The following is a 26,747-nucleotide window of genomic DNA, read 5'->3' on the forward strand; positions in this document are numbered from 1 at the left end:
ATCAAATAATTCATTCATTAGAATTCATACATTATAAAAAAAAACATCCATATTTTAGATTTTTCTCATTTTCAGAACTACAGCTCATGCATCTAACGCTCTCTCACCCGTCTGTGTCTGCTCTCGGCCGCCGCTAACTGTGCCATCATCTTCTCCTGCATGCGCTTGCAGTGGCTCATCACCAGCTTCAGGACAGCCAGCGGGCTTGGGTTGATTTGGCCTCTCCCACCATGACCACGAGCCTGGGGCTGACCCTGGTCGTGACCCTGCATTGCCTCGCTGTCTCTCTGTAGAGCCATGAAGGGATCGCTGAGGTCATAGCGCCCGTACCGCTCCTGCACAAATGCGTCTCGCTGCTGTCCCTGGGGTGGATATCAGAAGGTCAAAGGTTAGAGCACAGGTAAGGTATGCTATTGGCATGCTTTCTTTCAGTGATATATGGGAAGATGTTTGTAATGCATTTGTGATGAGATGATTTGGTTAAACGCCGTCTGGTCCTTGACTCTCCAGAGGGGGGTCTCATTAAAAGTTAATTGTTGGGTGGTGTAATGTAAAAACAGCAGAGGAAATGGAGTTATTTATGAAATAAATATCAAAAGAAGCTTACAAATATGAGTTTAATGTGTCATAATGTGAGTTTATTCATGTCATATACTTCATTGGGGTTACAGAGAGTCTTTCTAATATCTAACACAATATTTTCCTAACAAAATGTCATCTGAGCATATCTATCTATCTATCTATCTATCTATCTATCTATCTATCTATCTATCTATCTATCTATCTATCTATCCATCCATCCATCCATCCATCCATCCATCCATCCATCCATCCATCCATCCATCCATCCATCTATCTAGAGAGAGAGAGAGAGAGAGAGAGAGAGAGAGAGAGAGAGAGAGATATTCATATGTCCATCCCATTTAATCTCTGTTTGCTGTTATAATAATCTCCATACTGGGAAAATTTTGGAGTGGGATTTAGGAAATTAGTGGAGATTATTCAGCCACAAGAGTGTTAGAAAAATCAGGTACTGATGTAAGTGATGTGAGGAGGCCTGGGGTGCATTCAGCATTCCAATTCATCCCAATTCAGGTGTTCAGTAGGGTAGAGGTCGAAGTTCTATAGCGGACCACTAAACCATATCTTCATAAAGTTCACATTGTGCATAGGGGCATTGCTATGCTGGATCAGGTTTGTCTCTCCTAGTTCACGTGAAGGGAAAATTAAATTCTGCTGCAACCAAAGTACAATTGTGCACGTCCAACTTTGTTGTAACAATTTGGGGAAGAACCACATCGGGTCCCCCAAAACTTTTGTTTATATAGTGTGTATACACTATATTATTGAGGTGTCTGTTCATAAAGGCCTTGATCTCAGTTTTTTACACATCTGCCTGACACATTATAGCTAAAGTCAATTTTTTTCAATCAGCTTCTACTCTTTCATAGAAATTATATAGAGTGTACAGGGATTTGAACTTTTAAACTGTTCTCAAGACTCACAGAAATAAATCAACCTGCCATGCAGACATTTATCCAATTACAGCTCTTTCCTCAAATGGTTTTTGCAGTCGCCGAAGACGAATGTAATGAGAGAATGTGGCGTTTTTGCACACTCCGGAGAATGTGTGGAATGTATGACCAACTGAGAGCTGCTTTAGTTGGACCTTGCGCTACATTCAAAGCTTCACTCCCTATCAACTCCTCATGGCCTGCTGGGAGACAAAAAAAAGACTAGAAGAGGAGAAACTAAAAGAGGCATGTGCTATAAGGACACAGTGAGACAAGACAGCAGGATGATCTTCCTCATGATGTCCATGGCAACATCAGCAGGGATCTCTGCTCTTATTTAACATTAACCAGGTGATGAGGGTCATCCTGTACATCCAAACAGACCCATAGAGAGATGAGCAGGTGCAGCCTGGGCTTCATTAGGTCTTGTTTCACAAGTAATAACCACCTGAATTTTACACACACACGCACGCACGCACGCACACAAACAAACACACACACACACACACACACACACACACACACACACACACACACACACACACACACACACACAATACAGCCCTGCCCCCAAATCCCCGAACACATACTTTCCCACAAGGCCACCATAGGCAGGTGTTAAACCTTCCCTTGGGGAGTGAGGGTCACCACCACCACAGAAAGGAGCACAAAAGGAGCAGCTGGTGAGGCTGGAACGTGTGTGTGTGTGTGTGTGTGTGTGTGTGTGTGCATTTGGGATGTCAATATGGGCCATCCTTAATGAATGAATTGGCAGATGGGACAACACGCACACACGCGCACACAGTCTTTATGATCTAGTGATCATACATTAATAATCATAAAGCAACAATTACAGTATATAATCATGTAATGACCTCTGGTATACTCTATTAACTATTTTTGCACAAAGTAACAAGATGCCTTTCTTTCAAGACCAAATCCAAAACAAAACGTTCCTACAACATACGATACACAGAACACACTTTTTCAAATACTCAAGCATTAATACAGATAAAGGAATCAGGTATCATTCTGATCCCACGCTCATTTTCTTGTATTTTTTATAAAACCCTATACCAACATTTGAAAACACGTAATTTACTGTATGTGACGGAAAGCCGGAGTACGCTCCTGTTACTGACTGGTCGACACAAAATGACTAAAATATTCGAAACAAAAAATGGTGCAAACTGTGCTCTCTGCAAAAATCAAGAGGAAGAACTCCAACACAAGTACTGATATTATAATATCTCAAATATAAAACTTGGCACAATGAGCTCGCTGTGGGATACAGCAGCAATCAACACTGCAGATATTGCTTGCTGGGAGAATCTACAGACTCACGAGGTGAGTGAAAATCACAGCTTTTTCCCTTTATTTTGTTCTTGATGATAAGCCAATATGGGACATTAAAAACATGCACTGTAAACCAAAAAGCACTTTTCTACCACACTCAAATTCCCAGTGCACAAAGCTGATGCATTCAAAAGTAAAGGAACGAACAATACAAAGAACGAGCGTAGCAGCCTACAGCATGCCCATGTACACTTTTCATGGTTACTATTAAAACTGGAGGAACACAAATAGAGAAACAGAGCCAAATAAATTGTACTGTGATGCCTCTGATCGATTAAAACTGTATAGATTAGTCATTTTGGTATCGTACCAATGAGATGATCATGTCCTTGTGGTCAGTCCCTACATTCATAATCATTGAGGTTTGTTCATCATGATCATCTATGCTAGGTGTATATTTAAGAATTTACAGTGCACATAATGTGCCGTCAGCCAACAAATAACACATCCTGATAGGGTTCAGCACATTTTATATATATATATATATATATATATATATATATATATATATATATATATATATATATATATATTTAATGTGGAAAAGTTATTTAAAATAAACTTTTTTTAGGTGCAAGGGCATACCAAATATACTAAAATGCATACCAATAATGGAATTAGCCTAAGGACTGTATGAACGCATGATTCCTGGAATTCTGTAAGAAGCGGCTCCATATTCTGCCTTTGAATAAATGGAATTTATTGAGGACATGAAAAAGGTCATATTTCACAGGCATTTTAGTGCAGTATACAGTCTGAGGCTGTATATCCTGTGTGTGTGAACTTAAAGACATGTAAAACCATCCCACACACACACACACAATTCCTCCTAATGGGATTTTTTCTCTGTTTAAAAAGCTTGTTTACATCGCAAGGTAGCTGACTGCACCTGTTCCTCTTTTCATCTGCTTCCCTTCATCTCACTCGCTTCACATTTTCTCACTGTCCATCTACATGTTATCCTTCTAAAGGCTACTAAATTACAAGACAAACTGAAATAACAAAAGGGTGCGTATGTGGGGGTAATATTTAAGCTTGCTTTTACGAGCCTGTGTCACTGTTCTTCATTTGACTAATCATGCCAGGTTGAGTAACAAAGTCCACAAGAACAAATAACCCATATACAAAAATATACAACCCTGTGGGTGGAAATGCTTTTTTAGAAGGAGCGCTATGGCCAGTGTGTGTGTGTGTGTGTGTGTGTGTGTGTGTGTGTGTGTGTGTGTGTGTGTGTATTATTATGATATAAGTCCAATGTGTCATATTTCAGCTTGTGTCCAAGACACCCACAGCTAAGCTTAGTCACGAACACACACAGAGGAGGGATTAGCTTCTGCTGCTGTACTCTAAGTGTGTTTAAACTGATAAACAGATGAAGATGAGGCATTCCAATGAAAATTCAAATCCAATTCCAATGAAAACTCAACGCTGAAACGTAAGTTTTTTGCTTTTTTGATAAATTAACTGGCATGTCACATGCACACCCATATATTTGTGTAAAGTACAAGACAAGGTGCCAGCATAAAGAAAAGTGCAGCTCTAGCCAACACAACCAGCAGAGAACAGCATAAACCCCCCCCATTCCCTTCCTCCCTCTCTCTCTCTCTCTCTCTTGCTCTCTCTCTCTCTCTGTGTGTGTGTGTGTGTGTGTGTGTGTGTGTGTGTGGAACGTGTGCACTCTATGGGCACTGTGATGAACCTGTACAAATCCTGTCCATAAACCTGCATAAAAATGTCTGCAGTGTGTGACACCCAAGGGACTGCAGATAAATGAAAAGCGAGAGAGCAGCTGGGCCCCAAAAACGACAGAGAAAGCAAGCGAGTAGCCTTTGAATCGAGGAAGTGGAAGAGTGGGTTCCGAATGGAGGGAGGATGAAAAAAAAATGAGAGGAAAAGGTTAAATGTAAACCGAATGGACAGAGAGGAAGCAGATAAGATGGTACACCTCAGGCCTAAATGGAAGAAGCGGAAACAGAGGAAAAGAATAAGCAGGGGCTACATGGAGGATTATAAAGTGAGATTAATGGAGGCCAAATCCCAAACTGGGGAGTAGGACAAAAAGGATGAGTGAGGTGCATTGGAGGAAAAGAAAATGAGATAAATAGGGGACTAAATCTGAAATAGAGGCAGAAGAGGTGCAAGAATAAAGGCTGAATTTGAAGGGGGGATTTAAAGGATTTACCTACAACAGCCTCAGAACTGCTTTGCTTGCACTGATGAAGGAATTTAGTCTTTTTGTCCTAAAAAGAGCTGACAAAATTGTATTGCACTTTTTTTCTCTAAATGCACACATATAACTGTGACCTATTTAAGTTCACTTTTAGAAGCAAGCACTTCCCACCACCTACTCTTCATTTTTACTCCATTTACTATTACTGAGGTACACAATTTACAGTACTTCCTGGATTAGTCAAATTTTGTATAAAAACTAATATTTTTTCTTTTTTTTAAATATATATAGTTTCTCTTTTTTTCTATCTTTTTTCTTTTTTCTCCACACCCTTCACACACTTATACACACACACTGAACTATTGGTGACACATTGACCAGGCCAGATAAGCAATCAAACATGACTTCTGCTGAAGCTCTTCCCTACTGCACTTAAATCAGCTCAGAAATGAATCTACATTTGACACTGATTCAAACTGAGTCAGTTCCTGATTCGCTTTCTAATTCTGTTTTTAAGTTAAGTACTACTTCCAAATGAATACACATAATTTCTGGGAATCTATAACATATATAATCCTCAGACATAGAATTCTGATTTGTACAGTGAGTTTGTGAATTCAAGGAAGCTTCTGAACATTAAGCAAACCTTCCTGGATTGAACCAAATGATTGCATTGGTCTAGATGAGTCTACAAAGTCAGGATATGTGTATAAGCATGAGCCCTGTCAGACTGGTCTTGTAGGTAATGTAACAACCATTTATAGCGTCCTTCTTAATGTTAGGCATTAGGTTTAAATCTTTTAAAGTGCATGTTTTTAATGTTGTACTTTCAGACATGCATAGAAAACCCCTACTATCTCTCGCTCTTGCCACTTTGTACAGACCCCCAGGGCCCTACGTTGACTTTCTTCAAGAGTTTGCTTGTTTTCTTTCAGACCCCTTTGTCAATTTTGATAAAGTGCTGCTTGTAGGAGAGTTTAATGTTCACGTAGATGATGCAAATGATGCCCTAGGACTATTATTTGTGGACTTACTAAACTCCTTTGGGGTTAAACAAAACATTACTAGTCCTACTCATTCTTTTAATCACACGCTAGACTTAATAATATTCCACGGAGCAGACGTCACTGATGTAAATATTTTACCTCAGAGTGATATCACAGACCAATACCTCATACCGTACACACAATTGTTCCGATCACTAAGGATGATTCACAAAATGGCTAACAACATAGGCACTATCCTTACTAGCATATTAGACACGGTTGCCCCGATCCGATTCAAAAAGTTTGAGAGTAAAAACACCTGCACCAATGGTATAATAGTCATACTAATGCCCTTTAAGAGAGCAGCCTGTAATCTGGAGAAAAAATGGCGAAAAACTAAATTAGAGGTTTTTAGAATTGCACAAATACAGGACTACAGACTACAGATAGGCGCTATACGCTGCTAGGGCCAAGCACCTGAACAAACTCATAGAAAACAACCAAAACAATGCTAGGTTCCTTTTTAGTACAGTGGTTAGATTAACAACAAATCAGGTTTTTGAAAAGAGTATTTCATCACAATAAGTGGTAGTAAGGACTTTATGAATTTCTTCACTGAAAAAACTTAAAGTATCAAAAAAACTATTGTGGAGGTCCAACCTCTGACAGCATCTTGTGATCCAGTCTCAGCTAAAGCTCAACAATTACAATGACATTGCTTTACAAGTATAGGACAGGAAGAGCTATGTGATCTTATCACCAAAGCCAAATCAACAACATGTCTGTTAGATCCATTCCAACTAAGTTAGTAAAATAAGTGTTACTTACAGCTGGTGAGCCTCTCTCTCAATATTATTAACTCCTCACTATCTTCAGGTCACGGCTCTAAACCCCTTGAGTTGGCAGTTAATAAGCCCCCTTATTAACTTATTAATTAAGTTAAGACACCTAATTTAGACCCATATCAATTATAGTCCAATTTCAAACCTTCTGTTTATGTCTAAGATTTTACAAAAGATTGTGTCTGCCCAGTTATGCTCCTTCTCACAAGTAAACAATATCATTGTGAAGAGTTTCATTCAGGATTCAGGCCCCATCATAGCACTGAAACTGTGCTATTTAAAATCACATATGACCTGTTTTTATCTTCAGACCAAAAAGCTACATCTCTCGGTTAGTTTTACTAGATCTTAGTGCTGCATTCAAAACTATAGATAATGACTTTCTCCTAGATCGTGTACAAAATGACATAGGCATTCATAAACAGGCATTACGTTGGTTTAAATCTTATCTGTCTGATCAATACCATTTTGTAGATTTAAATGGAGAACTATCCTGGTTAATGCAAGTAAATTTTGGGGTGCCACAAAGTTCACTTCTAGGACCCCTGTTTTTCAAGTCCCTTGGGAAATATTATTAGAAGGCATTAGATTAGCTTTCACTGTTATGCTAAGGATACCCCACTATATATCTCATCAAAACCAGACGAAACATCTCAATTGAAAAGGTTAACTGAGTGTGTTAAAGAATTAAAAGATTGGATGACGCATAACTTTCTATTATTAAATTCTGATTATACAGAGATATTGTTCATCGGCGCAAAAAACAGTATACAGAAGCTCCAGCATTTCAACTTGCATTTAGAACGATGTACTGTAACTACTATGTTGTAAAGTAATGTAACTACTAGTTCAAAAGTAAAAGACTAAAAGTCCCAAAACTCTGGACTTCTAGTAGTTCCTAGAATAGCAAAGTCCATTAAATGTGGTAGAGCATTCTCACATTTAGCTTCTAAACTTCCTAAACTTAAAAGTCTTCCTGACAGTGTTCGGGGCTCAGACACATTCTACCAGTTTAAGTGCAGATTAAAATTGTATCTTTTTAGCAGGGCCTACACATAACACACATCACATATCATAACTTTGTGTTCCAGTACATCTGATCAAATGCACATTATCATTATTATTGTGCTTGTTAATATTATGAACAGCAGCTATGCTAATTCCTCTCCACTGATTCTCTAGCCAGCTCTAGTTGTGTCCCATCTTGTGAAGATTTTGGACCTTCAAAGAGTAGATGTCGACCCATGCCCAATCTAGAGATGTACCAGCTCCATTTGGACTCTACACTTCATGTAGAGTTTGGAGATTAGACCTCTTTAAACATTTAAAGGCTCTGGCATGAAGGAGATGGTGTTGGATCTCAGATGTTGAGCTATTTTATGAGTTGACGTCAATTGACTGTACAAGACTGTAGAAGGGACATTACCCATAATCACACATTCCGGTGCTCATAGTATCTCTCACTCTCTGGTGTTTTGTATTGTTTTAAATATTTATAATCACACTCTTGATATCACCCAAATGATAAAGGGACAATGTCCATTGTGAAAAGCGCTATAGAATTAAACTTCTTGAAACTTGACCTTCCTGGCTTGTTAATGAATAATTAAGATAAAAGAAAAACATACCAACCATTAAAAACTAAAGCACAAAAGTTCATAACTAGTGTCAGGTATTTTTTTTTGCTGTAATGATATAACCAGACGATACATATGTCTGGCCAAACTTTTTTCCCTTCAAAGCCACAGACGATGTTATCATTAATAGGCAATGATTAGGGGGCATGAGAGGACGATGGTGTATTACAACCCGACCTCACAAGCCCAGTTAACGGTTTCCTGCTGATAAGTGAAACCAGGAGTAATTAAAGATATCTGTACCTAGCAAGTGATGCAGCTGCAATTACATTTTTTAGACTGCATTCTGATACCTTCAGTCTAACTTGTTGTTTCTACTTATATACAGTGGCTTTCTCATTATTGAAGGTCAAGTTTTACTGAGAAACTGTGAATAAGAGCAAAAGTCATTCCTTTGTTTTAGGAGTGAATAACTCTAAATCTGACTTTTATCAGTCAGGCAGTATTTGCAATATTTTTTCCACTTATTAAGCTCCATTATAAATGAGCGTGCAATAAAAATGTCACCCTGTGGTGTCAGCAATCCACACAACTGAATTCTCTCCTGAATAATACAGCAGAAATACATCAGCCAAATTACTATACAAATGACACACTTTTCAATCAAAACTTTTTTATTCTTCCAGGATTTGCATATAAAGCATATTGGTGTTAGATTTGTAAATACAGGGTGAAGTAACTGGGCGTGCCGCTGTCTGGATGATGGTCATTTATAATCTCGGGCCACCAGGAGATCACTGTTTATTTTTCTTTTACTGAATGTAAAGCATTAATCTACATTACTGCAGCAAATTACTGCTGAACCACCACTCCAGGGGATAAAGCTATTCTCTTTTTTTTCTATGTCTAACCACTTCTGGTGCTGGAGGCCTGATTCTGAGGTCAAAGAAACAAAAAGGAGACAAGCAATAGAGAGGAAAATAGGAGAGAAGAAAGAGAATGTATAGAGCTCCATTAGGAGGGAGCTTTTCTTTGATATCCTCACCCATGGCTTGCTCATTATTGATAAGAAATTTTGGAGTTTCAAATTTAGGAAAAGGATGAGAAAATAACAGCGGTGGAAAGGAAAGCGGTGGAGGAGGGCTCTCATGAGTGAATTAGAACGCGAGGAGGCAAGTACAGACGTGTTCATGGCTCATGTTTAACTGAAGCATGGGAAAGCAGTGGCTTTCTCAGTCCTCAGATTTAAAAACACACAAAGTTCATTGCATGCTGCTTGAAACGAGTAGCCACTCTGTCTGCATGTGTCTAGTTCTCAAGTGAACTCATCAAACCTATCAGGTTTTCAAACTAAGCAAGGAATTCTAGGCGTGGAGTTTCTCAACATAGCTATTAATAATGCAAATACAGCAGCATACGAAATCAGTTTTTTGTCAAAGAACAGTCATTTTATGTGAATAAATATAGAGCAGATTAACCCAGACCTACAATTTCCTGAGTGAATTACTCAAATAAACTCTTGGCCTGTCTTGTGTGTAGTGTGTGTGTGTATGAAAGGGAAATGAGGGCCAGAGACCTCGTAGCTCTGCTTAATATAGCCTTCAGTCGTTCCAGCATGATCTCATGCAGCAAAACACACCTCAGAGCCTTAATATACCACATACTATTAGGATTACCACACTGCAAATAAAGTTTCCTCAGGCATATACATTTGGACGGCGCTATGTTGTTGAGGTTGAGTTCAACACCACCTGCCTGCATAGTGCTTTTAGATATAGTCCAGTCTGAGACCATCTTCAACAAGATAAGTGTACTTTCACAACTGAGCTCATCTTTCTTTGCCATAAGTTTAATATCTAATATGATGTAAAATATTTATTAGAGTTTATAAAAGCATGGCATGAAGAATTTATAAAGCATATCCTGTGGTCATGAGAAAAATTTACTCTGTTTTAGAAAAGTCAAATTATTGCTTTGCATCAAGCAAAGAAAACAACTAAGGAAATTGCTGAAACTACTAAAATTGGGACAAGAACTGTCCAGTCCATTATTAAAAGCTGAAAAGATAGTGGTAAACCATCATCTTGAAAAGAAAATCTGAAAAACAAATTCATGATTGATCTTAAATTTGAGCGCACTTACATGTTTGCGGAAATTCAATCTTAATAAAACAACAGTAGAATTCACAGATATGTGTAAAAGTAAGAGTTTGAGCATTTCCACAAGCATAATGTGAAAAGAACTTAAGAGGTTGGGACTAAACCACTTATTAGTGAGTCTGATGGGAAAATTTTGCTAGGATTAGACTCTAGAGCAACAACAATAAAGGTCATGTGGTCTGATGAGTCCAGATTTACCCTGTTGCAGAGTACAGGGTGCATCAGGGTAAGAAGAGAAGTGGATGAAGTGACACACCTATCACCCATGTACAGTACAAGCCTGTGGGGGCAGTGTCATGATCTGGGGATCCTTCAGTTTGTTATGTCTAGATTCAACAATATTATGTGCCCAAAGATGAGGTTAGCTGACTAACTAAATATACTGAATGACTGTTTTTTCCATCAACAGATTTTTTTCTTCCCTGATGGCACGGGCATGTTCCAAGATGACAATGGCTGGATTCATCAGGCTCAAATTTGAAAAAAATGGTTCAGGGAGCATGAGACATCATTTTCACACATGGGTTGGCTGTCACAGAATCAAGACATTAAGCCCCTTTGAGAATCTTTAGAATATGCTGGAAAGTTAAAACTTGAACTTTCTCTATTTCCTTTTTTCTTTGAGGGTGCATACAATGCTTATGAAATAGTTTGTTGGTTACCACAAAGCTGGGTGTGATGGTCAGGTGTACACAAACCATTGACCACAAAGTGGATATATACATAAGGAAGTAAAAATATTAGACACCACTTTTCTTTCTAATACCAATACAAATAATGAAACCTTGAGAAAATTGTGAAAGTACCATGTCTCAAAAAAGATTAATTTTCTAGATCCAGTTCAATTTGTCCCATTTGATACTAGAGCCAATATCTGCTATGTTATCTCAGTTATTTGAACCACAATTATTCCAGTGGTTGAAAAAATGGGTATCAAATTGATGCCATTACAACAATCAAGATCAAAATAAATATGCTTTAAAAAGCTTCTTCTTTTTTCGGCTGCTCCTTTTAGGGGTCACCACAGCGGATCATCTGTCTCCATACCCCCCTGTTCTCTACATCTGCCCTTTTAAACCAACTACCTTCATTTCTTCCTTCACCACATCCATAAACCTCCTCCTTGGTCTTCTTCTTTTCCTCCTTCCTGGTGGCTCCATCCTCAGCATTCTCCTACCGATATACCCCATGTCCCTCCTCTGTACATTCCAAACCATCTCAACCGGGCCTCTCTCGATTTGTCTCCAAAACGTCTTACATGCTCTGTCCCTCTGATAAACTCATTTCTAATCCTGTCCATCCTCGTCACTCTCAACGAAAATCTCATCATCTTCAGCTCTGCTACCTCCAGCTCCACCTACTGTCTTTTAGACAATAAATGCCTTAAAAATGTGTGCATTTATTTGGAAAAGAACAGAACCGAGCAAACATGTCTATAACATGTGTGGCATTACAACATGTCTACAAAGAGTGGCAATACTTCTGGATTTGACTGTTAAAAGCAAATCTGAACCACACACACAAACACATACACACACCTACAATACTGTCAACATTCCCATCAATTAACAATAATAACATGTGAGAGCTGGGCATGTTGTTCCATTAGAAGAGGAACTGGATGAAAAGAAATCAACACTCAACATACACTTCCAGAGAAACACAATTGCATTCCAGGTCTTTTCAGTGCTGAGAAATGTCCCATTTTGCCTACAGGGTGTGTCATGCCAAAAGCCACACAGAACGATACATTATAACCATGACCAAACATGGAGCTAAGTAAATGTTTCCCTCTTCCTGTATTTATCTCAATTTGATCGCTTTCTCTCACACATTTTCTCTCTCTGTCTCTCCTTCTTCCTGTCTACGGCCACAAATAGTGTCCCAAAGCACTACAATACTGTACTTTCATGCCAGTCAAAGCACAAACCAGTACTTCCACCCAACTGGACTCTCAGCTTTCCTTATAAGGATACCTTTAAATGCAGTATATTAATGAACAGATCTACTATTTACTTCATGAAAAAAAAAAAAAAAACAAGGAATGAGTCATGCTGGTGTAAACAATCTATTTGGATATGGTTTGTACCATTTCAGGTTTCTAACCACAGCAGGCACAAAGACTGTTGGCTCGATTCATGTAACAATCAGGATTCCAGACCTTTTAGGGCAACACTATGGGAACATAATAACAGAATAAAAAAACTGTTTTGTTTTCAGAGGTCCACACGTCCTATATTACATATATTATATGTATACACTTTCGATTACTCGATTCTGATTTGGTCATAAGGTGTTTAGTAATTTACAGGAACTGTTCTGGCTGCATAGGTTTAGTATTAATAAGCACATTGTGTCTAGTTTCCTTATATGTCAGATGGGGAAAAAAACATCGATTTTAAAATGCAAGCATTTTAATGTTAAAGAGTTCGAAAGATTTGCCAGTATCTGTTATTTTTGACTGTCAAAGCTGAAAGCTAAAGCGTTTGAGCTGGCATATCACTATAACAAATGATAAAGGGAACGAATGTAAGTAAGACTTATTTTGTATCGTTCTTTAATTAAAGAAATGATTAGTTGTCAATTTTGGTGTAGTATAAAAGCCCAAAACTTTAGGTCGCACCACACTGTGAGATTTTGTCCCTATTTCTTTTGCACTTTTATTGACTAGTTGATACAGACATGGATATCAGCCTGTGTAGATTTATAAGATCTTCAGAATATATTTGATTTATCTATGTTTCCCTAATTTGGAGGAATTCCTTTAGAGAAGGAATCTGTGGCACAAAGGTCGGGTCATACACACATTATCTGCATCCGTTGCTAAAAACAAGCAGAAGAATTCCCAGCATGGTACACTAGGAGGGCAGGAAACCATGCCTAACAGGAAACAGAGAAGAGTATAGATCCAGCGTGAGACCAGTGGACACAGACAGTATCACACACAAACACACAAATACACACACATCCAAAGTTCCAATCAGGGACTGAAAGTCTCCAGAGCATTCGGGGGTTTCTGAATGTCTCTACTGTGAGTAGTGGCCTTTTCGTCCTGATTCAGACAATAATACACAGTAATCTAACTCTCACATGCACACAAATGCACTGTTTCCTCCGGCAGGGTGGTAAAAGCAGGGCTTAAAAGAAAAGTACAGCCTCCAGGCAGATAGAAAACCCCAGTGAATAACACAGCCTGCACCAATAAAGGCTTGAGAGCAGGCTTGTGTGTGTGTGTGTGTGTGTGTGTGTCTGTGTAAGCATATCTATGTGTGTGTGTCAAGGAAACAGCAGTGGTGCATTGTGACAGGGGGTCTGAAGGCAACTCCCTCTACTCTGATTGATAATAAACTCTACACACAGGCCCAGTGTTTCAATAGTGCCACTGCCAGGCTAAGTAATGAAAAAAAAAACTCTACTAACCACAGTTACCCGAGCAATTATCACACCCTGTGAGTGAAGTGTGTGTGAATGTGTGAAAATTCAAGTGTTGGAACAAGCATAGTTAATCATTTTGTCATTACTAGCCATCTCACATACTCAGATTACAGAAGAGCTGCATGCTTGTTCAGTTTCCCTCAACTTATATTTCTGGGCAGAATCATGTGTTCAATAAGATGCTGTGAGGCTTCCTGAAACGAAATGTGAACTCTTCCTGGGATAGTATTTCCTCTCTAAATGGGCCTTTAAAAAAAGCAAGCACAGTGGTAGTACAATGCAACACAGTATTATTAATACTGTTAAACTTTTTCTTCCTCTAATACAAGAACACAAAAAGAAATTAACAATAATTAATGACCAATGTAACAGCAACAGGTTTTCCCCCTTTAGCCTGTTGGATCATATATAATTTATGCCGTAATACATCCATATGTATTTTCACTGCAAAATTGCTTCAGTTTCTAGCTACCTTGTAAATACACACATCTACAATTTTTTTTATGTTACCATTTTATATGTACCTCAACCACAAGTAAGGTTCTTTTATAAATTTAAACCTGATTAAACCCAAAAGTGAAATAGGAGTTAAATTACCATATACATATTCCTAATGATAAAACAGCAAGTTTTGGACATCATACGTTTTTTTCCTGGTTTTGATCAAACTAGCAGCTTTAACATAAGCCTTCCAGAAAACTATACATCAGTCAAAAATACTTCCACAAATTTAAAGAATTATATATCTATGGGGGTTCTTTAAGTAATGTAAAAAAAAAAAAATGTTAAAGAAAGGAAATGCCAATTTCATCTAATCCCATCAGAATTCAGCAGACCTCTGAAGACCACACAAATATGATTACAATTATGGGCTACAGCCCATTAGTTACAACAAACAATTTGTTACTATGGCCACCTGTAATGCATCTGCTGCTTTAGTAACTCTGCACTTTAGTTACTTTAGTAACTCTGCACATTAATTGAACGGATTCTTCATTTCATAAAGTGGCCAATAAGTCCTCATTGAAATAAAAAAAAAAAATGTAAACACACAATTACAAGGTTAATGCGCTAATTAAAATGGAAAATGAAATTCTGTGTATCATATAAAATATTTCTATCAGGTGCCTATGCCTTTCAGTACCTGTTATAGACTGGCCTTTATGTCTGTTAATCCCAGTGATAGAGGTACAGTATGGCCTTAATGCCTCTTTGTTTTAATAACTGCAGTATGGCCTCCTTGGCTTTTAGATCTAAAGATAAAGGTACTGTATGGCTTCAGTCCCAGTGACAGAAATATGGTCTCTTTACCTGTTAGTTCTAGAGATAGTGATATGGCCTTGATGCCTGTCATAGGGGTGAAAGAGGTCTTGGCCTCTGTGCCTTTCCTATAATTAATATGTGGTTTTAATGCATGTTAGTTCCAATAATAAGAGTGTCACCCTTCAGGTCTGTCGGTCTAAGAGAAAGACGGCCTGATGTCTCCGTCCGATTCCTGTGAAGATGTGGCCTCTAAAAATTAGTCATTGCCTATTAGTTCAGGAGGCATGTTCTCCAAGTCCTCATGTATAAAAGCATTTTGGGGCAATACTGATTCCTATTTTTAACTGAATAATATCCTATATTATGGCACATGCCTCACACAAAAATTATGAGAGCTGCTGCAATAGTTTACACTTGGTTATGTGTTGGACCTGTTTCACTTGGTTGCACATCTGCATGTGTTGTTTTTATTTAGGCAATTCATTGTCTACAACACTCTTTTCCAACCACCAGTTCTAACCAACCACCTCCTTCTTTCACACTTGTACATGATCCAGTCCAGCATGCAGCTCCTGTCATATTGTCCTGCCAGTCATCCTGAGTCAAAATCCTAAAAACTAGACCGAGACCTGCATTGTTCACAAAAGCAATACTGGGGTCTTCTTTTCCTGAGCATGTCTGTGGGGGTTGCCGGAATCCCAGCATGCGCAAAGCTTTGATAAGCAAGTGACCGTAAAACAGGCAGGGGGGTTGTGTTTTGGGGTTAAAGCCCTAATGAGGTCCGCTCTGATCTCTGTGTATCCTGCTCTGTCATTATCACGGCTTTCATCCTCCCAGTGTACCACTTACAAAAGTGTTAAACACACTTTTACATGCACACAATTCTGTTCTGTGTATTACAGCACAATCTACCAAGTTAACAATCTACCAATCAGCCTGGTCTGAGTCTATTAAAAAGCTCAGATTTTAAGTCTGTACATGACGAAACATCAAATAAAATGGAAACATTGAGATTTTGCATAATATATGAAACCTTGTTCAACTGCTCATACACAAGTAGTTGCAAAAAGAAAAAATAACTACAATAAGCATATAAATTACTCATATGATAACATAAAAAGGGCAAGCAACTACCTAGTGTAAAAAAACGATTTGGTGCAAATTACGGTTCAACGGCTCCAGCGTTCAGAGATCAGCCTTTGATTTGACACAATGTGTCACTGGATGTGTTAGAGCTATGAGCTAACACACTTGGCTGAAAAGCTGCTGGCTGCCTGCTACAGCGCTCTGAACACATTCTGAGCAATGCCGATGCAGATTTCCTACACTGAGCGAGTGTGTGTCACTTACAGGAATAGCACTGCTCGCCATTGTTCTCTACTCTGCTGATTTCCTGTGTGACACACACCTACATGAAACGTTTCCTTCTATTTCCAGGCATACTTCGGTGATCACAGCAATGTGTACTGCGCTATGCAACTAAAAATTGGATAGTTCAGTTTAAGTTTGAATGCTGAAACAGCGTAGATCTGCCGTACAAGAAGGATGTGAAAAAAAAGGAGGCAAACATATAGGGATAATTAAAGGAAAATAATCATCCCTAAATGGTTAATAATCATGAATAATATAAATAATTTAATTTATACTAGACAATGTACCAAAGCTTCATATTAATACATATTACTGTAATTTCCGGACTATAAAGCACACCCATATATTTACAAATATTTTTTATTTTTAACATAAATAAGCTGCACCTGTCTATAAGCCTCAGGTGTCTACACTAATGTACTTTACACAGGCTTTAACGAAAGACACGTTACACACGGTGTAACGGGTGAAATATGTTGCACTTCCTTTAGGAGCATAGCGGTATTTTGGGAATAGCATGCCACTGCATTTTTCCAGTATTACTGCATGTGTGCAAGACCGAGGAATATGTCCTTATTATTTTCTGATGCTTATTTCTAAGTTTATTTTACTAACCCATAACGCTGTTGCCAAGAAAAATAAAAAAGCACGAGTTTTGGAAACCTTAGTTTTAGTGAGCTCTCCCTTCACCCAGACTCAACGTGTTACAACGGCTTGTATCTAAACAGTAGCCTACCAAGAAAGTCATTGTTCACTGTCTTCCTCCTTCCTTTCACAACTATTTCTCTTGGTAGTTTTTCTTTTGGCATCGTCGTGCGTTTAAAAAAACGTTTTTTCTCCCGATGGCGTGCAGCTCTGAACACAGGTTGCGTATTTTTGTTTCCGTTCGGAAATTTCATTGGTCTAATGTTATGGGGTGCAGTTTTTTGGCTTGTAGTTTGTAAAACTGGGAAAAACCCAGGAAAAATTCATAAATAAGCCGCTTCGTTGTTTAAGCTGCGGGGTTCAAAACGTGGGATAAAAGTAGCGGCTTATAGTCCGAAAAATACGGTATACTAGACAATGTATCAAAGCTACATATTAATACATATTAAACAATGACACATCAAACTGTTTATTCATTTATTGTTATGTTTAAAGTTGTGGAACATCCATGAGTGCCTTTTATCCCTTGTTGTATAACAGCTATAAATCTTTGCTCTTTTACCAGCCTCTCTTTTTTTTTTTTAACTCCTAGTCATGTTCTACAGAAAACTGCAAACCCTTCTATTCTCCTTAAAGCATTGACACTGAAAACTACTTTCCAAAACTTCCAAAACGCAATTATTATCCAAGATGTAGATTTTGTAAATATTACTGTATCAACTATATATCAATTCAGCTTTACAACTATTATACAGATATTTGGAAAATCGTTGTGTTTAAATTTTTTTTACAGAAATGGGGAAATAATGGGAGCATTAAATATAAACCTTAGAGTCTGTGGCTTGTAGAGAAAATGAATCAAACTGGAAAGCTCTAATAATCAGTAGCTGACTTGCGGCTGCTGTCAGTAACTGGGTGTCTGCTTGTTTGTCACAGGTGAGGTCTGAATAGTGTTGTTTATCTCCTGGGTGTGTGCATGTGTGCGTTGCCAGTTCTTACCCTGAGAGTTTGAATGACGAGGTCCTGCGCCTCCAGCTCTCCCTCTAGTATACTCAGTAGCATTAGCAGCTCTGCTTTACTCAGACTCTCAACATCCATCCTGCTACGCTGCAACACACACAAAATATTAGTACTATTTTATGGATTCTTATAATAAACAATATTAAAATTACTGGTGGGTAAAATATTTCAAAACAAAAAAATCTATGAGTTAAATAAAACCACTGAACATATTTAAATAGAATAGAAAAATCTTTTCTGTCTATCAATCTATATTACCTATCTGTCTGTCTCTCTAACTGTCTATTATCCAAAAAGATAACATACAATTGGGTAGGTACGGTCAAATTTTGGCAACATGAGCATTTTATGTCATGAATGATTAAAATGAGTCCATGATCCTACACATACGACTCCAACTCTTTCAGTTCTGTAGTGGTCAATCTCAGACCTGGGCTGATCACCAACAAATACACTGCCTACAGCTACACCCCTGGCTTGGTTTTTTTTTTTTGTTTGTTTGTTTGTTTTTATTTATTTATTTTTATTAAAGCTGCAGTTTTTCAAATTTAGCAAATTTCCTTATCTAGCCAAATGATCTTACAAGGTCAAAACCTTCATATTTTTCACTCACCCACACTTACACACACACAGATGTTCACTATTTCTGTTTTGTGGTTTGGGTAGTTTTGAAAAACGATTAACATATCTAAATTATGGGAGTCTGCTCTAGCCCAACCACACACACACACACACACACACACACACACACACACACACACACGAAAAACATGCCTTAAATGTGATGTGGATGGACACCAACATTAAATGCATCTCAGTTGTTGATGGAAAATATCAGTTGTCTACTGTAAACATAATGTTGACCCTAAAGCTTGACCATGTATTGACCCCAAAACCTCCTTGACTCGAAAGCTGCTCATTTACCATTTTGGAATGCTTATTTACAAGACTTTGAGAGTTCAGGCACCAAATGGTACTTGTCTTTTTACAGTTCTACAGCTGTGCATTTGTAATAGCTTCAAAAGTGACCATGTGACCTTACTGCGGATAAGGAAAACACAGAGGAGTGGAATAAGCGATGATGGCCTCTGCCTGGTCTCTGCTCACACACACACATAGATCTCACCCACAGCCCTTTCATGACATCAGGACCGAGATGCATCAGAGTAAAAAAAAAAATCCACAGGACTACAATGAGAAATCAAAATATTTGAAATCGGTCTGGATCTGAACCTCAGATAAACCGTTTGCACTGTACTTCGCACTTACTCACTCCCTCGAAACTGAATGTGCACCATTTATGAGGTTAGACTCCTGACTCTGCCTTGCATCATCACTGCTACACCGGTCAGCCTAAACAAACACTCGATGTAATGATAACATCTGGATTCTTTCCAGTACGCCTTGCGGTTTTCCTCACTAATAATGAGTCATGTTGACTCAGATATGCTGGGACAGTACACCGTTCTCCCGAGTTTCCACTGTATGATGATATCATGTCCAGAGTCTATTCACACCCACACACACACACACACACACACACACACACACACACACACACACACACACACACACACCATGTGTGTGAGTTTGTTTTATTTTCAAACAGACCATTTTTCCAATGGCGTTTTGGGTGTTCTGGTAAATTCCACAGACAGTAAGACATAACTCTTCAGTAATAAGTCAGAAGGGTTTCCGAAAAATATTTTTCATGTTTTGTTTAATTAATCTGTCAGACTGCTCTCTCAAAATACATAACTTTAATGTTGTTCATGCTGCATTGTGTGTGTTCAGAGCACTCATACAAATATTTACATTGGATTTTTGTGAATCCACAAGTTTTCATTATGGGGTGCTTTCACAAGTGAAGTGTTTATCCCCTTTTGAATCGCACACACTATTGTGTTTTTTCTCACAATATGGTAGAGATCAGCAAACACACTTTGACTTTGAGGTAACCGTGGTTTTACAGGTTTCAATCATTCAATCGTTCATTGTGAAAGGAAGGAGGAAGACAGTGAACAATGACTTTCTTGGTCGGCTACTGTTTAGATACAAGCCGTTGTAACACGTTGAGTCTGGGTGAAGGGAGAGCTCGCTAACTCCAGTTGCAACAGAAATCATATAAGCACAGACAGGTTTCCAAAACTCGTGCTTTTTTATTTTTTTTTGGCAACAGCGTTACGGGTTAGCCAAAGAAACTTAGAACTGAGCATCAGAAAATAATAAGGACATATTCCTCGGTCTTGCACACATGCAGTAATAGCAGAAAAATGTGGCGGCAGGCTGTTCCCAAAATGCCACTCTGCTCTTAAAGGAGCCACAACATATTTAAACCGTGTAACAGACACTGTCTTTCTTTAAAGTCTATGTAAAGTTCATTAGTTTTATTAGTTGCGGCTTATAGACAGGTGCGGCTTATTTATGTTCAAAATAAAAATCTTATAGTCCAGAAATTACGGTAAATTTAAATGTACATTTAAAAAATCTTTACAAAAATAAGCACCAGCTTCATGTGTCTCATTAGAGATCACTGAAATTAAAAGTATATGGCCGTATAGCTTATATTCTATATACTGTAGGTGTGAATAAGAAAATGTAAAAAAATGGAACTTCATTAGAGAGAAATGTTTTCTATTTATTTAATATTAACAAATCATAAATGAGGGAAAACATGGTAACTTTAATTTTAATATAATACAGTTTGGTAAAATAAAATAAAAAATGCTTTTGTCTTAAAGCCATCAATCAAGGCTGTTAATTTCTTGTTGTGTAAATAGTCATGGGTCCCCTGTGACGAACTGGTGTCCGGTGCAGGTATATTCCCAGTATTCCAAGGATAGGTTCCGAAGCTATAGCACCTGGATGAAGAAACTAAATGGATTTAGGTCTGACTCTACCCTGTAGACCAGAGTTGCCCAAAGGTTCTTCTTTGAAAGGCCAAAAATCAAACTCTCAGTTTGTTTCATGCAGCATAAGGGTACTGAATACATTGTTCGATGTTGTACAACATCACTTTTGGTAGCGTTAGTGGTTAGGGTTAGGTTTATAGGATAAGTTAGATCAGGTCCAGCTCCACCCCCTAGCACTGTTTTTTTAAAGCGAGATGTCAATGTGAGCTGCTAAACCGACCTATCAAAAAATAAATAAATACTTTATGCAATACACATAACTTTTAAAAACACATTCAGTATAATTATATCAATATTTATTTAGTGCCTGCTCCATATTGTTGGTACATAGGCATTTTTGCTGTTTTATGCATACACCTGGCAAAAGGTTTGTTTAGCTTTTTTCCAATTTTATGAGGACAATTTCAAGGTCTAAACAAGCCAGAAATATCAATTCCACTCTGACTTAGCCCGGGGTGAATATATTGGTAAGTGTGAAAGCACCCTCAGAATAAACCCTGTGTGTGAAAACAGTAAGGGGTGTGATTATGTGGCATCCCTGATCATATCTATAAGCAAACAAAATCTAGCTCGGAGGATTAGTCAGTCTATTGCAATAAAGCCATAGTTACTAAAAGAAGTAAGTAAATCACAGCTGTTTCTTTCTTTTATTGCATTTTCCTTTGCTTATGAATATTATGTTTACTAAGAGTACATGACTGCCTCACAACTCTGATCGCCATAGTGGCAATTTGTGGGACACAATCATTGGAAAAATGCAGAGAATAATGCTTTACAGGCAGGACGTATATGTATATGGATAAAAAGACGTAGCAGAGATTTTCTGCAGCACTCAGACCAAAAAGTGCTTTCTATTTCATGAGCAAACCACTGACCACAACAGCTCATTACTTCCACATTACCGCTACAGTTTCTCTCTCTTTTTTCTCTCTTACTTTCTCTTTCTCTGCTCAAATAAACACACATACACATAATTTAAAACGTTCCCACTTCTTTTTTAAAACATCATATTCAATCACTGTATAAAGACTGCCAAAAGTTCTTTTTTAGATGCAGTAAATATGTAAGCAAAAGCCTGAGAAATAAATAATACTTTACATAAAAAAAGCATTCTGTCCCTGAAGGCAAAACCGTTGAGGTGCTGAAAAGATCTGCACAGCCAGGTAATCAATCAAAACTGAGCTCCACCGCTGTGCCATTTCGTAACAAACAGACCAATACAAATGCTCTTCTTGCTTAGTACATAAAAAAATAACAAAAATTTACACAACATAAAAAATCACCATCATGTGGGTAGCATTGAATTGTCACAGTTCTAAGGTCCCAGGTTTGATCCTGATTTCCTTTACATGTTCTCTCCATGCACAGGGGCTCTCCGGTTTCCCCTTACCTCCCAAAAACATTTCCGTAGTGTCTTTGTACCAATCAGAGGTAAAGCTGTAACAAGAAAAGCACTATTTTAAGTGCAAAGGGAGGTCCTACTAATAAACTTTAAACTATATGCTTGATGAGTATATATTAATATGCTCTAAAAAAACTGTATAATTTTTGATATGCTTGAAGGATCAGTGAGCAGAAACCAAATATTCTGCTTTATTCAGCATTTGTGTGAACAAAAGAGTCTCCAGTGTCAGCACTGTGTTATAGTCAGATGTAAAGCTGTGCCCTTAGACAAGACAAGCTGACTTTTATTTTATGTTAACCAGAAAAAGAGAAAAAAAAGGAAGCTGGAAAGGGAACAACTCCGAACTACTGTTTATAGTTGCTGTAATAAATGTGATAACAGGAAGTATCTGCTGCATTTGTGTGGACTTTCCACAATATTTCAAGTAAAACTGTTAAACAGTTTGGGATGTGCTGCTATTGGAATAAATAGTCAACCATCACTTCGATTTTTATTCAAGAAATGTTTCCACCCCTAGATGTGAGCTTAATATTGTTATATGTTTATATGTATATAGTAATACAAGCTTTATCTTTACAATAACCCATTCATCCACTTATCTAACCAGGCATTCATTTCAGAATGTCCAGTTTTGATTTATACAGTACCTGTTGTAAGATCTTTGAAATTATTTCCACAGCCAGCAGGGATTATTTGCTTGTTCAGTGGTGCTGTGATTTAAGGCCATACAATCACAGCAAATATGATTTTAATTAATGCCATACTCTATGTACACTGGTATTGTCACCCACCTGCTGCAGAGCATAATTATTATTAAATGAACCTCTTAACAACGTGCTCTTCACAGAGGGGTTCCGGTTTTCCTTTTTGGTGCTCAGTCATGTGACAGCTATTCAGTGATGCTGTAAACTGTCTATTGAAGTATAACATCAACTAATCAACTCCCCCAAAGCTGGAAAATGATCAACTGAAACCAAAGTGCTATAAATGACCTCTGTAAAGACAAGCATTACACCAAACCACAAGCTCCTTTTCACTTCTTCTACACTTACACATGTTAAGGAGAAATTCTTGTAAAGCAAGCAGTGAGAACATGAAACATTTTCCTGATACATATATTGTTTTTCACATGCTTCAGCACAAGAACCGAGCATATGAAAACCAGATTTAAATATATTCATTTAACCTACTTCTGGATGTCTGGTGTTTTTAACCTCATGTTATACAGGATTAAATACACATCTCTCACAACCCAAATCCCTTTCCATAGATGACACACATAACCCAGATTACACTTAATAAAAAAAAGATATCGGTATATGGCATGTTTTGCTTATTCCTAAACAATGTGATTAGCTTTGAATCTGTTGAAAAAGAACCCAAACCATACCAGACATATTATATGCTCAGGATCACTGAGATCTAGTACACAGGGTGTGCGTGTGGGTATGTTTGTAAAAGAAAAGTGCATGGGTTACAGGAATCTTTGGAATGTACATCGAATATTAACAAAACCTTCTACAGTCTAAAATCGAATTAAACAGCCATGAAGTGTGTGCATATCATCCTTATTTAAAGCAAGCATCCTTCCTAATACTGACATTTGCAATGCAAAGTGGTCTCAAAATAAGAAATACAATGTCAGTGAAAAATGACTTGAAATGTCTGTTTGCACTTGTGCATGCTCTCCCTGTATCTATATGAGTTTCCTTCAGATTCCTCAAGAACTCACAGAAACATGCATGTTAATGGATTCTCTATTCTGTATTCCCCCTTAGAGTGAATGAGTCTCTGAATATGTGGGAGCTTTAGTGCTCTGTAACGGACTGCCATCTCATCCAGAGTCTGAATGTGTGAGTGCTTTAATGCTCTGTGATGGACTGCACCCAGTGTTCCCAGGATCGGCTCAGGATCCAAAACGACCATGATCAAGATAAAGCAGTCACTGAAGATGAATGAAGAGTGAAGAATAAATGAAACTTTCACTAAATGTTTCATTCTCTGCAACTGCAATGCACAAAATGTCACCTTAAAACAAAGTAACCTTTAATAGTCAAACGTTAACCTTACAACCTTCTATCATAGCACCAGGCGGAGGGTCGTAACAAGTGTAGCTATAAGCTCATCCCCTTAATCACAGAGCTTTTTCAGTTGGAAAAACTGTCCAAATAAAAAGAAGGAAAGTTGACGATGGCTGTGTATGACATGGATGTCATAACAAAATGCGTCTGAAAGTTCAAGAACAAGCCTGACTACATTTTTTTTGCACTTGAGAGAACATGACAGGGTGCCATCAGCACACCTAATCACACCACATTAAAGAAACCCAGGAAGTGAGGGTTTACCTACTCCTTAGTGTATTGAAGATGGTCATGGGAATGACAATTATGCTTTATTAGAAGTTATTATGCCCCTTTACATTGTGTGCTGTTCATAGAGTCAGTGTATATCTCTTGTACACACCTAGTAACGACAAAATATACTCAAGACACTAAAATAATATCTCAAATCAAAGCAATATAACATGAGAGTAGTGAACACAGGGTGCGTTCAAAAGCGCGTGCCACCCTGTTAAACATTATGGCAAAGGAAATAATAATAAATCCTATACTAGTCAATGATCAATAAGAATCTACGTTGAATGATAACTTTGCAAGCTTTCCATAGAAAGCCAGTGTTATTTCCACATGCATGTACACCACGATAAACGTTACACACAGACTGTGCTGTGGATTTTAAATCTGTAGGTAACATCATTATGAACTATACTCAGGAATGGCACATTCGCCTCTCCTTATAACCTCTTTGTGTCCGCACATCGCAACTCACACACTCAGAAAAACGTGTAAAAGCTCAATTCCACTCACCTTCATACGATCCAGTAGTGGTTCATCAATTCCCAGATTATTTCTGCTATTAACGCATCAAATGTCCTGTTATGAACTGTATGGTACAGCATTCCCTGCGGGGAAAAATGGACTTGGGGTCGGTGACAAAGTAGCCAACCAATAGAGAGCGGGAACTTGCAGGCTTTAGCCAATGGGAGAAGAGTTAGAGGTGTAGTGGGAGGGGCTAAAGACCCGACCGATGTAGCCGCCTCTTTGTCTGCAGTGTCTTTACGGAAAACGTGATTTATTTCACATCCACGTATATTTCACATTCTATCTTTTTTATAAATATCATTCTAACACATAACATTTTGAATCGTTATACATCATTTGACTATGCGCATGAATATATGTGCATTAGACTATGACTTACATAGTATGCCTCTTTTATTCAGGAAGTGTACATTAAAAATGAAAATATAAATACATTTATAACTTCGTGAATAGATGTAAATACATAACGTAGTCGCTAGATTTACAAGAGATGGAGATAGTGGGAAGAATTAATACCTGATTTTTCAACCAAGGTGTACTGTTGTTTCTTTTGTATTTTTGCGCCCCCTTCTGAAATAAAGCGGAATTGACCATTTGAGTCAAGTGACCCATCAAAAATTAATTTCTCAATCGATGGGAAAATATACAGTATGTCTAAAAGGTCTTACGTACAGGTCATTTCTCCTCTCACATATGTATATGCAAAAGTTATGAGCACCCTGTTTTCTGTAGAATATATTTCAATTTGATGAATTGAAGTCATAATGTTAAAGAAGAATGTTTGTATGTGAGTATAGAACGCAACATATTGAATAATAAATAGGAAGAAATTTTACATTTCCCTCCTTCCTTTAGTCCTTACATATGCATAGTATCAGCAGTTCACTCGTCTGTTTTTCAGAAATGTCTGGTTAAATACTTTATTCACTTGAATAAAAGCCTCAAAATGCAAATGCTCAGTTTCAGCGACTCAACAGTTCTCAGAATGACACAAAAGTTGTACATTTCTCTTACAGAACATAGTAATGACTGACATCACTCAATGCCAGAGCAAGAGCAAGATGATCACTGGTGCATGTTCTTGTTTTTTGCTGATCCAGCACAAGATGAGCTGAGAAAATCAGAAATTAGAATAGGAGACACTCTTGGTATAAACAAACACAACAATGGCTGTATTTGTCCAGAATTTGTATATGTAATGTTTGCTAAA

General features: G+C 37.8%; 1 protein-coding gene across 1 annotated transcript in view; it reads right to left on the reverse strand.

Annotated features, from left to right (window-relative positions):
* Positions 1–25,621, reverse strand: part of cttnbp2nlb (CTTNBP2 N-terminal like b) — a 34,176-nt gene extending 8,555 nt beyond the window's left edge. The window contains 3 exon segments of the mRNA XM_046870718.1: positions 108–362; positions 18,318–18,425; positions 25,523–25,621. Coding sequence (XP_046726674.1) covers positions 108–362; positions 18,318–18,425; positions 25,523–25,528 — 369 coding nt within the window. The 5' untranslated portion in view covers positions 25,529–25,621.
* Positions 25,622–26,747: the final 1,126 nt, after the last annotated feature.

The sequence above is a fragment of the Silurus meridionalis genome, chromosome 17 (assembly GCF_014805685.1).
Source record: "Silurus meridionalis isolate SWU-2019-XX chromosome 17, ASM1480568v1, whole genome shotgun sequence".
Taxonomy (NCBI): Eukaryota; Metazoa; Chordata; class Actinopteri; order Siluriformes; family Siluridae; genus Silurus; species Silurus meridionalis.